The sequence below is a fragment of the Heterodontus francisci genome, chromosome 32 (genome assembly GCF_036365525.1).
Source record: "Heterodontus francisci isolate sHetFra1 chromosome 32, sHetFra1.hap1, whole genome shotgun sequence".
Lineage (NCBI taxonomy): Eukaryota > Metazoa > Chordata > Chondrichthyes > Heterodontiformes > Heterodontidae > Heterodontus > Heterodontus francisci.
Genome location: NC_090402.1, coordinates 6,997,255 through 7,011,253, shown reverse-complemented (window position 1 = coordinate 7,011,253; position 13,999 = coordinate 6,997,255). Strand labels below are relative to the sequence as shown.

The 13,999-nt window shown below is 41.4% G+C and overlaps 1 protein-coding gene across 4 annotated transcripts in view; it reads left to right on the top strand.

The window, feature by feature from the left end:
* The window catches only part of sptan1 (spectrin alpha, non-erythrocytic 1), a 135,943-nt gene that overhangs the window by 104,406 nt on the left and 17,538 nt on the right, over positions 1–13,999 (top strand). For all 4 annotated transcript variants that reach the window (XM_068012118.1, XM_068012115.1, XM_068012117.1 and 1 more), the window contains 8 exons: positions 1,022–1,126; positions 2,710–2,918; positions 3,132–3,252; positions 4,536–4,657; positions 5,501–5,633; positions 7,345–7,443; positions 10,000–10,159; positions 13,341–13,417. In XM_068012118.1, the coding sequence (XP_067868219.1) occupies positions 1,022–1,126; positions 2,710–2,918; positions 3,132–3,252; positions 4,536–4,657; positions 5,501–5,633; positions 7,345–7,443; positions 10,000–10,159; positions 13,341–13,417 (1,026 nt within the window). The remainder of the gene's footprint in view (positions 1–1,021; positions 1,127–2,709; positions 2,919–3,131; positions 3,253–4,535; positions 4,658–5,500; positions 5,634–7,344; positions 7,444–9,999; positions 10,160–13,340; positions 13,418–13,999) is intronic.

Below are 13,999 nucleotides of genomic sequence, written 5' to 3'. Positions count from 1 at the left end.
GGGGGCCAAATGTAATATTGCCAAGTTCACAGATGACCCAAAACTAGGTGAGAATGTGTATTGTGAGGAAGATTGCTTCTGTGGTCAGGGAATTTAAAAAATGGAGCCAAAGTCTCAGGATAAGGGGTCAATCATTTAGGACTGAGATGAGGAGAAATTGCTTCACTCAAAGGGTTGTGGATGCTCCATCGTTGAGTACATTTAAGGCTGGGATATATAGATCTTTGTCTCAGAATCAAGGGATATGGCGAGCAGGCGGGCAAGTGGAATCGAAGGCTAAGATCAGCCATGATCGTATTTAATGGCGGAGCAAGCTCGATAGGCCATATGGTCTACTCCTCCTCCTATTTCGTGTGTTCTTGTGAGGAATTGGGTATTCTAGAATTCAGCTTGTTTCCCCTTCCCCTTTCAAACATACTTCAAAAAATGCATTACTGTATTCATAATACCTGATGCGGACTAAGTAAAAATCCTGTTGCAATGCTAATAATGTTGTTGCAATATATACCTTGTACTGTTGTTGAAAGTTTCTATATTTTGCATGGCAAGGTTATATAAGATTATGGTGAGTCCTCAGAGCAATGGAAGGCAGCGAAGGGAAATCTCAACAACCCTGCACCCCTGAACTGAAAAATCACAGCTAAAGTGCTGTAGCACTATCTGCAACTCGTGTTCCTGTCAAGCTGGGATCTGCATTGAGAGTGCAGCCTCACTGAATATGTCATTCCATTTGCCCAATGTATTGTAAATTTAAAGCAAAATAACAGTTTATAACAATGATTTAATGACCATTATACAGATTTCTACATCAGGTTTTGTTGCTATCTTGTCAAGGGAGTGCTTTACTAACATGTAAGCAGCTTAATTCTGTGGTCCCAGCTGTTTAGCTTAGCGATGCTTTTAACCAGCTCTGTCCTATCAGAACTTATGTCGGTAAAAGCTTTGTACCTGTCATTTGAGAATTTTTATTTTATTTTTTGGTAATTGTTGACGCTAAATCAGATTCTGGTTTCTTTGTAAGGTGGAAGCACTACTGGCCTCTGAGGACTACGGGAAGGACCTTGCGTCTGTGAATAATCTACTGAAGAAACACCAGCTTCTTGAAGCAGATATTAGTGCTCATGAGGTAATGATGAAGGGTTTGTTGTAAGGAAGTGTAGCTCTAATTGCAGATGAGAGAAACTGGTGTGTTAGCATGGGCACTGACCTTGAGAGCAGAGCTGCAGCATTTAAACTGTTCATTTGGGCTTTTGGCCCTCGGGGATTATGCCAGTATACCTTTGTGCCTCGGAGCTATTCCTGTGGTGGGTGGAAAAGCTTGTTGCAGCAGTGCGTGTTTTACGTTGTAGTCATACATAAATTTAAAAATTTGGCTTGCAGTTCATAGAATCATAGTTATACAGCACAGAAGGAGGCCATTCAGTCCATTATGCTTGTGCTGGCTCTTTTAAAGAGCTAGCCAATCAGTCCCATTCCACTGCTTTTTCATCATAGCCTTGAAAATGTTTGCTTTTTATATTCTCAAAAGAAGTGATCTTTCAGGTTTATTCATTAGGGTGCATTGCCCGTTACTATTCTCACAAAGCAGATTGGAAAGAGTTGATAAAATGTACAGACTTGGAACTTTTGTGAGCTCTTCTAGATTCTAAGTAGTGACTTATTCCAAACACAAGACTTGTAAAGCACTGGGAAATCTCATCACTTGTATCCAAATAGAATGCTTCTTAAAGACATCTTGGTAATGTGATGTTCCTCTTATAAGATGCCCTGGAAAACCTGGGTTTAAGCTCATCATGGACCAAACAACACCAGCTACACCATTCCATTAGTTGGTCAAATAGGAATAGGAGGAGGCCATTAGGCCCCTAGAGCCTGTTCTGCTATTCAGTTAAATCATGGCTGATCGGCATCATAACTCCGTCAACCACCTTGGTTCCATAACTCTTAATACTATTGCCTAACAAAAATCTATCAATCTCAGTTTTGACATTTCCAATTGACCCCCGCCCCAACCTCAACAGCTTTTATGAGGGAGAGAATTCCAGATTTCCATAACCCTATGTGTGAAGAAGTGCTTCCTGACATCACCCCTGAAAGGTTTGGCTCTAATATTAAGTTACACCCTTTGTTCTGTACTCATCAACCCACACAACCCGAGGAAACAGTTTCCCTCTACCTTGTTGACTTCTTTTTAATCGTAAAGACCTTAATTAGCTCACCTCTTAAATCTTCTATACTAAAATGAATATAAGCCTAGTTTATGCAACCAGTCCTTTTATAAGTTTAACCCTTTTAGCCTCTGTAACATTCTGGTGAATCTGTGCTGCATCCACTCCAAGGCTAATATATCATTGCTGAAGTGCGGTGCCCAGAACTGAACACAATTACTCCAGATAGGGTCTAACCAGAGTTTTCTATAACTGTAACATAACTTCCATCCTGTTCTAGCCCAGCCCCCATGAGATGAAGGCCATTAGCATTTTTCATTTTTTTTCATATTTGAAACACTTTGGAGTTCTTAATATTTAGTGTTCCAAATGCATGTTTGTTTGGCCAAGCTAACACACACGCTGTCTTATTAAAGACCTAATTGAGGCCAGAAGCGCAGCTCTCATTCTGGTCTGTTTCCTACATTACAGAAATGCTTCACTGTGGTAATGTCATAGGCGCTCTGATCTTTTCTAAAATGCTTCATTATTTGTGTTTTAGGACCGTCTGAAAGACTTGAATGGCCAGGCCGACAGTCTCATGTCCAGCGACGCCTTCGACACCACCCAGGTGAAGGACAAGCGCAATGCTGTGAACGGCCGGTTTCAGAAAATTAAAAACATGGCTACTGCTCGCCGTGCTAAACTGAATGAATCACATAGACTTCACCAGTTCTTCCGTGATTTGGATGATGAGGAATCCTGGATAAAGTGAGTTGGGGAGAACATGTGAATGCTTGGAATGCTGGCTTGTAAAAGTTGCAATATTGTGCTATTTCATGAATGGAACATGTTTGTGCTAAGCTGGTATTAATTGAACAGGCAGTTAAATCTTGAAATCTACACTTGTTAGCTGGGATTCAGTCATATCTAATTCTTTGTAAAGCTGACGTGGGAATGAAGCTTTTTTTTTTATTTGTACAGAGAGAAAAAATTGCTTGTGAGTTCTGAAGATTATGGCCGGGATTTGACTGGAGTACAGAACTTGAGGAAGAAGCATAAGCGCCTGGAAGCGGAGCTGGCTGCACATGACCCAGCTATCCAGGTTCGAGATGCCCGATATCCTTGTACATATTTCCAAAGACTTCGTTCAAAAGGAACTGGTTTGGTAATAGTGATGTAGCATGTGTACTGTACCAAGCCGCAGATTGATGGGGGCTGGATTCACACCCAGTGTAACTCATTTATCCAGTTCCTCAGATTGGCCATGTAGACAGTGGGATATCCCGAGTTAGAGTCCTGGCACTCGTACACAGGTAGTCACTTTGGCCTATTATCTGGCTGCTTGCCAGGGTGACCTGGAATAGAATATGGGAATCTAGGCCACGTCTCTGGTCAGGTTTTGATTTCAGCAAAACTTAAGGGTAATGATTAGAGATACAGCACTGAAACAGGCCCTTTGGCCCACCGAGTCTGTGCCGAACATCAACCACCCATTTATACTAACCCTACACTAATCCCATATTCCTACCAAACATCCCCACCTGTCCCTATATTTCCCTACCACCTACCTATACTAGTGACAATTTATAATGGCCAATTTACCTATCAACCTGCAAGTCTTTTTTGGCTTGTGGGAGGAAACCGGAGCACCCGGAGAAAACCCACGCAGACACAGGGAGAACTTGCAAACTCCACACAGGCAGTACCTGGAATCGAACCCGGGTCCCTGGAGCTGTGAGGCTGCGGTGCTAACCACTGCGCCACTGAGCCTTTTTATGAGGCAAGTCAAAAAGTTCTTCTCTTGGCATCACAGCAATAGTAAAACTGAGATGTAAAACTAAAGCAGTTTCACACAAGGCACCGACCAGTGTCTCCTTTTCATTAGGCTGAACCTTCAAGAACACACAGTTCTAGGACACATGTCAAAGCAGGCATTTACGAAGTGTCTTTTTGAAAGTTATAAATTGCAATACTTTCATGATGTAATGTGTGTATTTGCTTAATGTTTCTTAGATTAAATCAGTCTGCAACCCACCCAGCAACAGCTTTGTGCTATACCTCCCTGCCAACTAGGAACTGGATTGAGACTGTCAAGCTCAATTGACAGTAGATTGGTTTTAAGCCAAATGTTCCAAATAGGGTTGTCCGTTGTCTTTTTGTTTCTTTGTTTGAGGATGTTGTGGGAGAAATCCTCTATTAAAAGGTTGTTTTGTTCTTTACTTTGTGCAAAATTCAGCAAAGTGTAAACTATTAGATAAGCTGTGTATACAGCAGGCAATTAAAACCTGGACAGATGGACAGTCTGGACCTTGCATGTTCATCCCTGGTTAGAGTTAATTTTTTTGTTTAAAAGAGATGCTCATGGCTGATATTCTTTTACTACAGTCTGTACTGGAAACCGGAAAGAAGCTGTCTGACGATAATACCATTGGCAAGGAAGAAATTCAGCAGCGACTTTCCCAGTTTGTGGCACACTGGAAGGAACTGAAGGAATTTGCTGCAACTCGGTAAGTCCAGCTTATCCAGCAGGGCATTGAGGGCTGAGGTTTTGCTAAATTGTAATGTTGCTGTTGGGGGAAAAAGAACTAAAATGCTGCAATTGCACAGCAGGTCAGTCAGCATCTTTTGGGGTAACAGACAGGTCATTGTTTCAGGCCAGGTTCCTCATCAGAAAAAGCAAGAAATTGCATTTATATAGTGCCTTTCACAACTTCAGGAAGTTCCAAAGTACATTACAGCCATTCAAGTACTTTTTGAAGAATAGTTACTGTTGTAATGTAGGAAATTAGAACTGAAATGAAAATGTGTGTGCATTTTAATAGAATTTGTGGAGGAGACTATCAATTAGATAGTCCAAACACAGAACAAGTATTAATTGAATGACCTGTAACTATAAGGGAAAAGCAGGAAATTATTAAATGTGTAAGAGCCATCTTGGTCAGACAATAGAAGCATTGAAACAAAAAACACTCCACAAAAAACAGCAGCTCCTTTTTAAGGTCTGCCAGTTAGGCGCCTCAGTGCTGGGAAAAAGTGAGACTAATGTGAACTGTGCATGCTCCACCCATTTCTCATTGACAGGCAAAGGACCCTACTATACATATTTAAACAACCTCCTGCCTGGACAATCAGATCATCCTGGCAAATGGTTGCACAAGGTTAACCCCTCCCCACCCCCACCTCAACCCAGATTTTCAACTAGGGTAACTGGAAATCACCCTCAGAGTATACAATGTGATAATGACCAGATAATCTGTTTTAGTGATGTTGGTTCAGAGCACTGAGAGTGCGGAATTGGTTAACTTACCCTGTAGAGGTGACTAGGTATGTTAAATTGTATTATGTTGCAGAGGACAGCGTTTGGAGGAATCCTTGGAGTACCAGCAGTTTGTGGCAAATGTTGAGGAAGAGGAGGCCTGGATCAATGAGAAGCTGAACCTGGTGGCGAGTGAGGATTATGGAGATACGCTTGCTGCAGTGCAGGTCTGTGTCATTGGTTTATAAAATACAGTGACAGGAAATATGGAAGGCACCATATCAATTTCCCCAGCCGTCGAAGCATCTAATTTAGATGTTAAGATAATCTGCTTTAATTATTGTCGATGATGGCAGTTTCCAATACCCAGGTGTTGCACGCCCACTGGCAGCACAGAGATAAACTTTCTGGTTCACCTGCAGATGGTCACTGGGAAAAGTCGGTCAAAAAAAAACGTTTTCCTTTTAATCCAGCCTTGATGCTGAATCTGGCAAATTTATTTGCTGCTGGCTGCATGAGACCTGCATGTATGTGGGGTTCTGGTAGAACTAGAGTAGTCCAATATCATGATAGTCGCTGCATACGAGCCCCTTACAGCAACTGGCTAACTGATACATTTAGTATGGAGGCCCAAAAGAAAGAAAGAAAGAAAGAATCCTAAGCATGTGCAAGTAAGTGATCCATCTATAGCTTGGGAACCCCAGAAGATAGTACTACATCAGGATCATTTCAATGTGCTACAATCCTAAGATTAGCAATGATGCATTCTAACGCCTGTATATTCTTGGCTTCCTATTTCAATTTTACATTTGTAACTTTGTAAGTAAGAAAATGGCTAATCGAGCAGGGCATGGGAATGTGCCTACCTTTTCTCACCATCTCTTCCTGTCAGCACGATTGATAGCAGGAACTTATGTCACTATGCTTCTGGCACAGCATGTTGGTAATGTTCTGCCATAGTTTCCACTTGAGGATTCTTGCCTCCAGGCACCATTCTTTGGTTGGGAAGAAAGACATGCATTCTGATCTCTTCTCTCAAACATCCTAAAGCACTCTGCATACAAGGAATTGTTTTTTGAAGTGTAGTCATTGTTATGTAGGCAAATACAGAAGCACAAGTAGCAATGAGATAAATGATCTCAAAGTGAATTTATTTTTGGTGTTGGTGACCAAGGGAGGAATGTTGACCAGGACTCCCAGCTCTTTGAATAGTGGCAAAGGATCATTAGCATTAAGTAGGATAGAAGGTCTCCTCTGAAGGAGGACCTCTGATACTGCAGCATTGCCTCCATGCTTCACCCCAAAGTGTCAGCTTAGATTTTGTCCTCTGGGTGGGACTTCAACACACAGCTCCCTGAATTGGAAGTGAATGTGCTTTGAGATGAACCAAGCTGACACATACATATATTGTATATGAGTGCAGAAGTGCTGGCCAGCTTCACTCCTGGAGTCAGGGCGCTATGAATGGGGTGCAGGAGGTAGACCGGGGATGGAGGTAAAAGCGTCTGTCCTGTCCTCCCTTACTGTTTCTCTGGGAGATTTTTTAATGTTTTTTTTGAAAATGAGGATGTTAGAGAATAGTTGGAATTGAATCAGTGTATCACTTTTTGTGATGCTGATGTCCTTGGGGGTTATATTGACTTTGTGCGATAGTGTAAAACGGGTGATATTGGATCAGCTGCCCATTAACATTTCTATTGAAGACAAAATGAACCCACCTGTGTTTATCCAGTTTAGTTTAGTTTTAGTTTAGAGATACAGCACTGAAACAGGCCCTTCGGCCCACCGAGTCTGTGCCGACCATTAACCACCCATTTATACTGTTGAATGTGTTTCTTATTGTAGCTTCTGATTTAATCTATAAAAAAATGAATGGTAAGTATGACTATGATGTTTGTCTTTGAAATAATCTGAAATAGGTCTCATTTCTTTCTGCAGGGATTACTGAAAAAGCACGAAGCATTTGAAACTGATTTCACAGTTCACCGTGATCGAGTGCATGATGTTTGTGCTAATGGCCAGGAGCTGATAAAGAAGGTGAGTTTTTAAATATTGGTTTATATGTGCTTGTTGTTGTTTTCAGTGGTTGCCTAGAGTGTTATAATGTAACAAGTCAAGCGATTTTTCATCTTTGGAATTTCTAACCATTTCTCCCTGAAGATTTTCCTCTTCCAACTGGGCCAAACCAGATTTTCTGTGCTCAGAGGGTCCATGCTGAGTTTTCCTGTCCCCATCACACCACCACCAACCCCTTAATTACTTAATTTCTTGCACAAGCAAATAATCTTAAGATTGCAGCCTAGTCAAGAACTGACTAAACCATTGAGTGTGGTTGACTGATTTGAATGTTCAGTGGTGCTCTGTCTTAAATCCAAACCCAGAATGTGAAGTGAGTGCCTTAGCGACAATAGCACCAGACATCCTGTTATAAACATTCTGCTGAATATTACTGAAATAATAATGGTAGGCGGCCAGACTACTTTTAAGTAAAAGCAAAATACTGTGGATATTTTTAAACTTTGCAGAACTTTTTCTGCAATATTAATAAAATTCCAGTTTGGAAATCTGAACCTTTTGAGGTGCTTTCCCAGTTCTCACTGAGCTTTTCCAATCAAGAATGTCTTGGGTTCCAGTTAATGGTAAGTTTGCTGCTCTTGGGCAGAGTGGCAGTAACAAACCTACCTAATAAAGAAACAAATGTTTCTTTAATCATGAAATCCGTAGATATTGTTACGAAAGTTTTGTTAAATATATTTTTTGCGGATTCATTTTTTGAAAGATTGAAGAAATGTTAAACTTTGGGGCTTTCAAAGGGGCACTGAGAGGTCTTGTGAGGAAAACGAGCCTTTCCGTGAAACCATTTGACTTCCAGCAACAACAAGAAGCCATTCTGGGAAACCACCTGACTTCCAGCTCAATAAACAACAGGGAACTTTGGACACCTGGAGAAGTGGTTTACAAAGAGGTGACAGGTCAAGATTGATGGAGATCAAAAGGTTGACCTCCTGTTTTCGGTTTCACTTTTGAATTGTTTTGAGTTAGGGTTCAACTGTATAAAAATGGAGAGAACTTCCAAAGGAAGGAGAGAAGACCACAAAACAGCTCAGCTTTCCAGCACCCCTCTCCCTGATAAGTCTACTGTGTCAACTCATCTCATCTCCTGTCTTTGAAGAAAAGCCTGCTAAATTAATTCTCATCGCCACCTGAAAAGAACTGTGCAGAAAGATCCCAGTGACCAGTCTACGTGAACTTGGAGGCCAGACTGTATGCCAATTTTGGAACACAACATATCTCATCTGTTCCTTCAAGAATGAGCAAGTGTTTTATTTTGTCTGTAATAGAGCTCTAAAACAAAAATCCCTTTATTTTTCCGGTTAACCGGTGTATGTGTGTGAGGGGCTAAGGTTAAAAAGGGAACTTCAATATTTCAATCTGTGTGTTTATGCGTTACTTCATTACTGGTTAAGACTTGTTTTATAATCTGATAATTTTTTTGTTTATTAAAGCAACCTGGTTGGTGTTTTATTCTGGGATAAAGAATAGAGTCTATGATTGACCATATCAGTAAGTGGGAAAACATTTAAATATATGGAGAAGTAGAACTAGAATAAACAGTGCACTCCTCCCACCTCTGTTGTAACAATATTCACCTTGAAATCTGACTGATATGACAGGAGGGTTCGTGAAATATTGTCTCCCTTTTTCCCTATTCCACCCTTGAAGGCATTGACCACTTCCTGTGGTACATGGGTGCCAGTTGCCCTCTGGTAAAACCACCCCAACTGGCCGGTGTCCATTGTTTACGCGCGAGCCTTGACTGGGAGTGTTGGCAGGTGACAGTAATGGAATAGCGGAGCTGGATTGTGGCCTCACCCAGCATCTGCACACGACCACTTCCAGTGGAGGTTGTGAAATAGCAGTCTGGAGTGGGAACCCTGGGCACCTTGCACTGAGGCTAATTGTAGTACCTCTCTCTAAAATCACAGATCAGGGACTGAACCTGGGACTTTGAGCCTCTAGGGCCTAGAATGCACTGAATAAAACTCCCTTGCGCCATTCAATAACTAACTACTATCAATCCAAAGGATTTCATCCCTCATATTTTCCAGATTGTTGCCTTAAATACTGCTCAGGTCCAAAGATTAGTTTGGATGCTCTTCAGACTGTGACCATGATTACAAAGTGCTTCAGTGCTCTGCTTTTACCTTCAATAAATACTTAACAAGACACTAATTAGACAAAGTGTTTACAAATAAGTTGGAATTGTCACCACTCCTGAAATTATGTATTCGAGCTTGTAAGCCTTGTGCATAGTTGTTCTTTTCTTTTCTTTTGGGCCTCCTTATCTCGAGAGACAATGGATACGCGCCTGGAGGTGGTCAGTGGTTTGTGAAGCAGCGCCTGGAGTGGCTATAAAGGCCAATTCTGGAGTAACAGGCTCTTCCACAGGTGCTGCAGAGAAATTTGTTTGTTGGGGCTGTTGCACAGTTGGCTCTCCCCCTGCGCCTCTGTCTTTTTTCCTGCCAACTACTGCATAGTTGTACATACTGCAAAGCAATAACCTGTACTGAGGCTGTTCAATATTTCCTACAGAACAATCATTATGTGGAGAATATTACCGCAAAGATGAAGGGATTGCGAGCGAAAGTGACAGAGTTGGAGAAGGCGGCTGCTCAGAGGAAGGCGAAGCTGGATGAGAACTCTGCATTCTTGCAGTTTAACTGGAAGGCAGATGTAGTTGAGTCATGGATTGGTATGTTTCTGAACAGTCCTGAGTTAGTGCACCATCGAAAGTCAGCTAGCAAAGCTATTGGGGTTGAGCTCTTGATTTAATTAAATCAAAAGCCATGTGGAAACAATGAACATATGTTCAATGCTATACATAAATTGTATGGGGTTGTACTGTTCCTGGTCACGCTTAGTCATCTATGTTCAATTTCAGCACTTCAATTTTATTTTGGGATGTTTTACTATGTTAAAGGTGTTATGTAAATACAAGTCGTGTTATTATATGTACCATGAAATTAAAATTAGATCCAGTAAACATATTCAATAATGTTATAATTTTTAAATGTACTTAATTTCAAAAGGACAAACTTGCATCTATATAGTGCCTTTCACATCCTCAGGATATCCCAAAGCACTTCACAGCCAGTATGGATGTGCAGTCACATACGTAGACAGATGCGTTGGTCAGTTTACATGCAGCAAGAGATAAATGACCAGCTAATCTGTAACTTTCTTTGTTGGTTGCGAGAGGAATTTTGGCCAGCTCCTTACTTCTCTTCAACAGTGCCACAACATCCTTTTACATTCATTTGAAAAGGTATTGCACTTTAACGTTGACACAAATTACATAATCGGGTTAGGCCAGGGGTCTGCAACCTGCGGCTCTTAACATCTTATTTGTGGCTCCCAACCTTTTCCAGTTGGATCACATTATCATGAACAAGCATAAAAAAAATTAAAGTAGAAAAAAAATAAGAGCTATATTTCTATTGGGGTAAAAAGGCTCCCGACTCCCCAAAGCCTGTCCACCATCTACAAGGCATAAGTCAGGAGTGTGATGGAATACTCTCTACTTGCCTGGATGAGTACAGCGCCAACAGCACTCAGGAAGCTCGACCCCATCAAGGATAAAGCAGCCAGCTTGATTGGCACCCCATCCACTACCTTAAATATTCACTCCCTCCACCAGCGCACAGTGGCAGTAGTGTGTCCCATAAACAAGATGTACTGCAGCAACTCACCAAGCCTCCTTTGCCAGCATGTTCCAAACCCATGACTTCTCCTGCCTAGAAGGACTAGGGCAGCAGACACATGGGAACACCACCATCTGCAAGTTCCCCTCCAAGTCACACATCATCCTGACTTAGATCTGTATCGCCATTCCTTCACTATCACTGGGTCAGAAACCTGAAACTCCCTAACAGCACTGTGGGTGTACCTACACCAGATGGACTGCAGTGGTTCAAGAAGGTGGCTCACCACAGCCTTCTCAATTAGGGATGGGCAATAAGTGCTGCCCTTGCCAGCGATGCTCATCCCATGAAAGAATAAAAGGGCCAATCATTATGCTGCACTTTACAGTTCAAAATGATTATTTAACAAAAACATTATTGTGCTCTAAATAAACCTGTTCGAGTGGTATAGTTATAGATGATGCCTTTGGTTCGAGGAACAGGTTTTATGGTTGTGACTATTATTGTTTCTAATATAGCTGAGGCGATAAATTATTCTGTATGTGCTATTGGAAGCTAATTTGTTTTAATCACAAGAATCAATATCCAAAAAAATTCTTAATTCTACGCATCTTAAGTTAAAAGTTGTTTTAAAGATGACTTTACTGACACAAATATAGTTTAAAAAGTCCATTTATTACAAGATCTGTTATAAAAAGCATTCTTTCAATTTTCTATGTAAATTTCTTATTTTTTATTAATCTAACTGAATTATGATCACTTCTACCACAGTGCTGCCCAACTGATACCCCTTCCACCTGCCCAGCTCCATTCCCTAAAACTAAGTCCAAAACCACCCCCTCTCTTGTTGGGCTTGCTGCTACTGGCTAAAATGTTCTCCTAAATGCATTTTAAGATTTCTGCTCCTTCAGTGCCTTTCACTCTAATTCTATCCCAGCTCAAGGGGCTGAATGGCCTACTCTTGTTCCCAAGTCCACCAGAACCCACCGTTTTGACTTAGAAGTGAGGGCTCTACTAAATGAAACAAACTAATACTGATAACGGAGCACAAGGTCCTTGTGCTTTACTCCCCTGAGATAGCACCCAACCTCTGGATGGATTTTACATCCAACACCTGATATCAGGAACTTGCTGTGTGGCAAATTAGTGCATGTTCTGTCACTATTTTTAGTTGCTGGGCACCCCTTTGACATTTATGGAGCTTGACTCTACTTCCAAGATTTGATAAAATAATGACTAGTATTTGAGTGGTTAGGGAGCTGTTGTATTGAAGAATCACCTCATTCAGACTGATGGGATCTACTCAACCAAACAAAGCAAAGAAACCAATGCCCTGCTTTGTGCTGCCTCAGAATGTTTGTTTTCCCCATTGCCACTTGAAGTCAGTGATCACAGGTCTACTAGGCCCACTTTAATTTGCAGAGAATCTAGCATTTTAATTCAATTTGGAGCCTAGAACATATCATTTGAAATAAGGATAAAACTGCAGCAAAATGTATCCAGAACAACCTTGAACCCATAAATATGATGGCACATTCAATTTGTTAAAAGGTTTTCTTTTTATCGGAGTCACCATACACCATTTCCTGTTGCTCTCCTTTCTTTCCTGGAGTCAAGCCCCCTTGCTGGGATATGTTTTTTATTAAGAGCCAGTAGCTCTAAGTTACCCTACCCAAGTCCTCATTTTTCATATCCCAAGACTGGAAAGTGCCAATGAGCTATTGGAGCATCAAGCTTAAATGTATATTTGTCCAACATCCACACATATGGAATTCCAACAAAGGTGGTGATCAAGGAGTGAGCCCCTGATAGATTTCCCTTCCCTAGCCTGAGGAGTAGTCTTCTGCTATGGCTACTTGAAGGACTACGAGGATCGAGTGGGATAGGGGATCTGACTGAATAGCTCCGTGGAGGGGTAGTTTAGACTTGATGGGCTGAATGGCCTCCTTCTATGCTGTAAATGACTATGACTCTACTCTGACTAACTAAAGAATGAACCTGGGACCAGCCTGACCTGTGTGGTTCAGTAGAAGGTAGGTTTTAAGGAGCACCTTAAAGGAGAACGAGATGGGGAGGTTTAGGGAGAGAATTCCAGAGTTTAGGACCAAGGGAGCCAAAGGCATGGCTGCCAGTGTTGGAGTGATGAAAATCGGGAATGCTGTAAGTACTTGATGATGATCGTTTTACAGGTCTTCAGCCATAAATGTGACTCTTAGTTTCTCTCTCCCTTAGGTGAAAAAGAGAACAGTCTGAAGACAGATGATTATGGGCGCGATCTCTCCTCCGTACAAACGTTGCTGACTAAACAGGTAATCAGCTTCCTGCGCTGGAGTTATTTTAGGTCGGATTCATTAGGAAGATTCCTTGCAACCAGTTAAGAATGCTTTATTTGAACTTGCATTCACATGGGGCCCTTCAGGTCCCAGAGCACTTTACAAGGGAGGATGGGGAGCAGGGTGATGCCGAGCAGGACATGGGAAAGATTAGGATTAGAGAGCGATGACCAAATGAGAGATTTTTAAAAAAGCTTTTGAAGGGAGAGAAGTTGCAAGGAAGAACAGCTTAAATTTGTCTCTTGCTAGTTTGAACCTGTACCCTCTTACTCTACTCTTACGAGTTAGTTTGAAGTAATCTACCTTTTTTTATACTTTTTACAATTGTGTATCCCTCTATAAGATCACCTTTCGGATCTTTCCATTATAAGTTGAAAAGCCTAAATTTCTGCAGTCTTTCCTTAACAAACCTCTTCACAAGGGATCAGCTTTGTGGCTCTTCAATAGTAACTTTCAAAAGGAATTGGATAAATACTAGAAGGGAGAATATTTGGAGGGCTGGGGGAAAAAGCAGGGAGGGGGATTAGTTGGATAGCTCTACCAAAGAGCCATAACAGG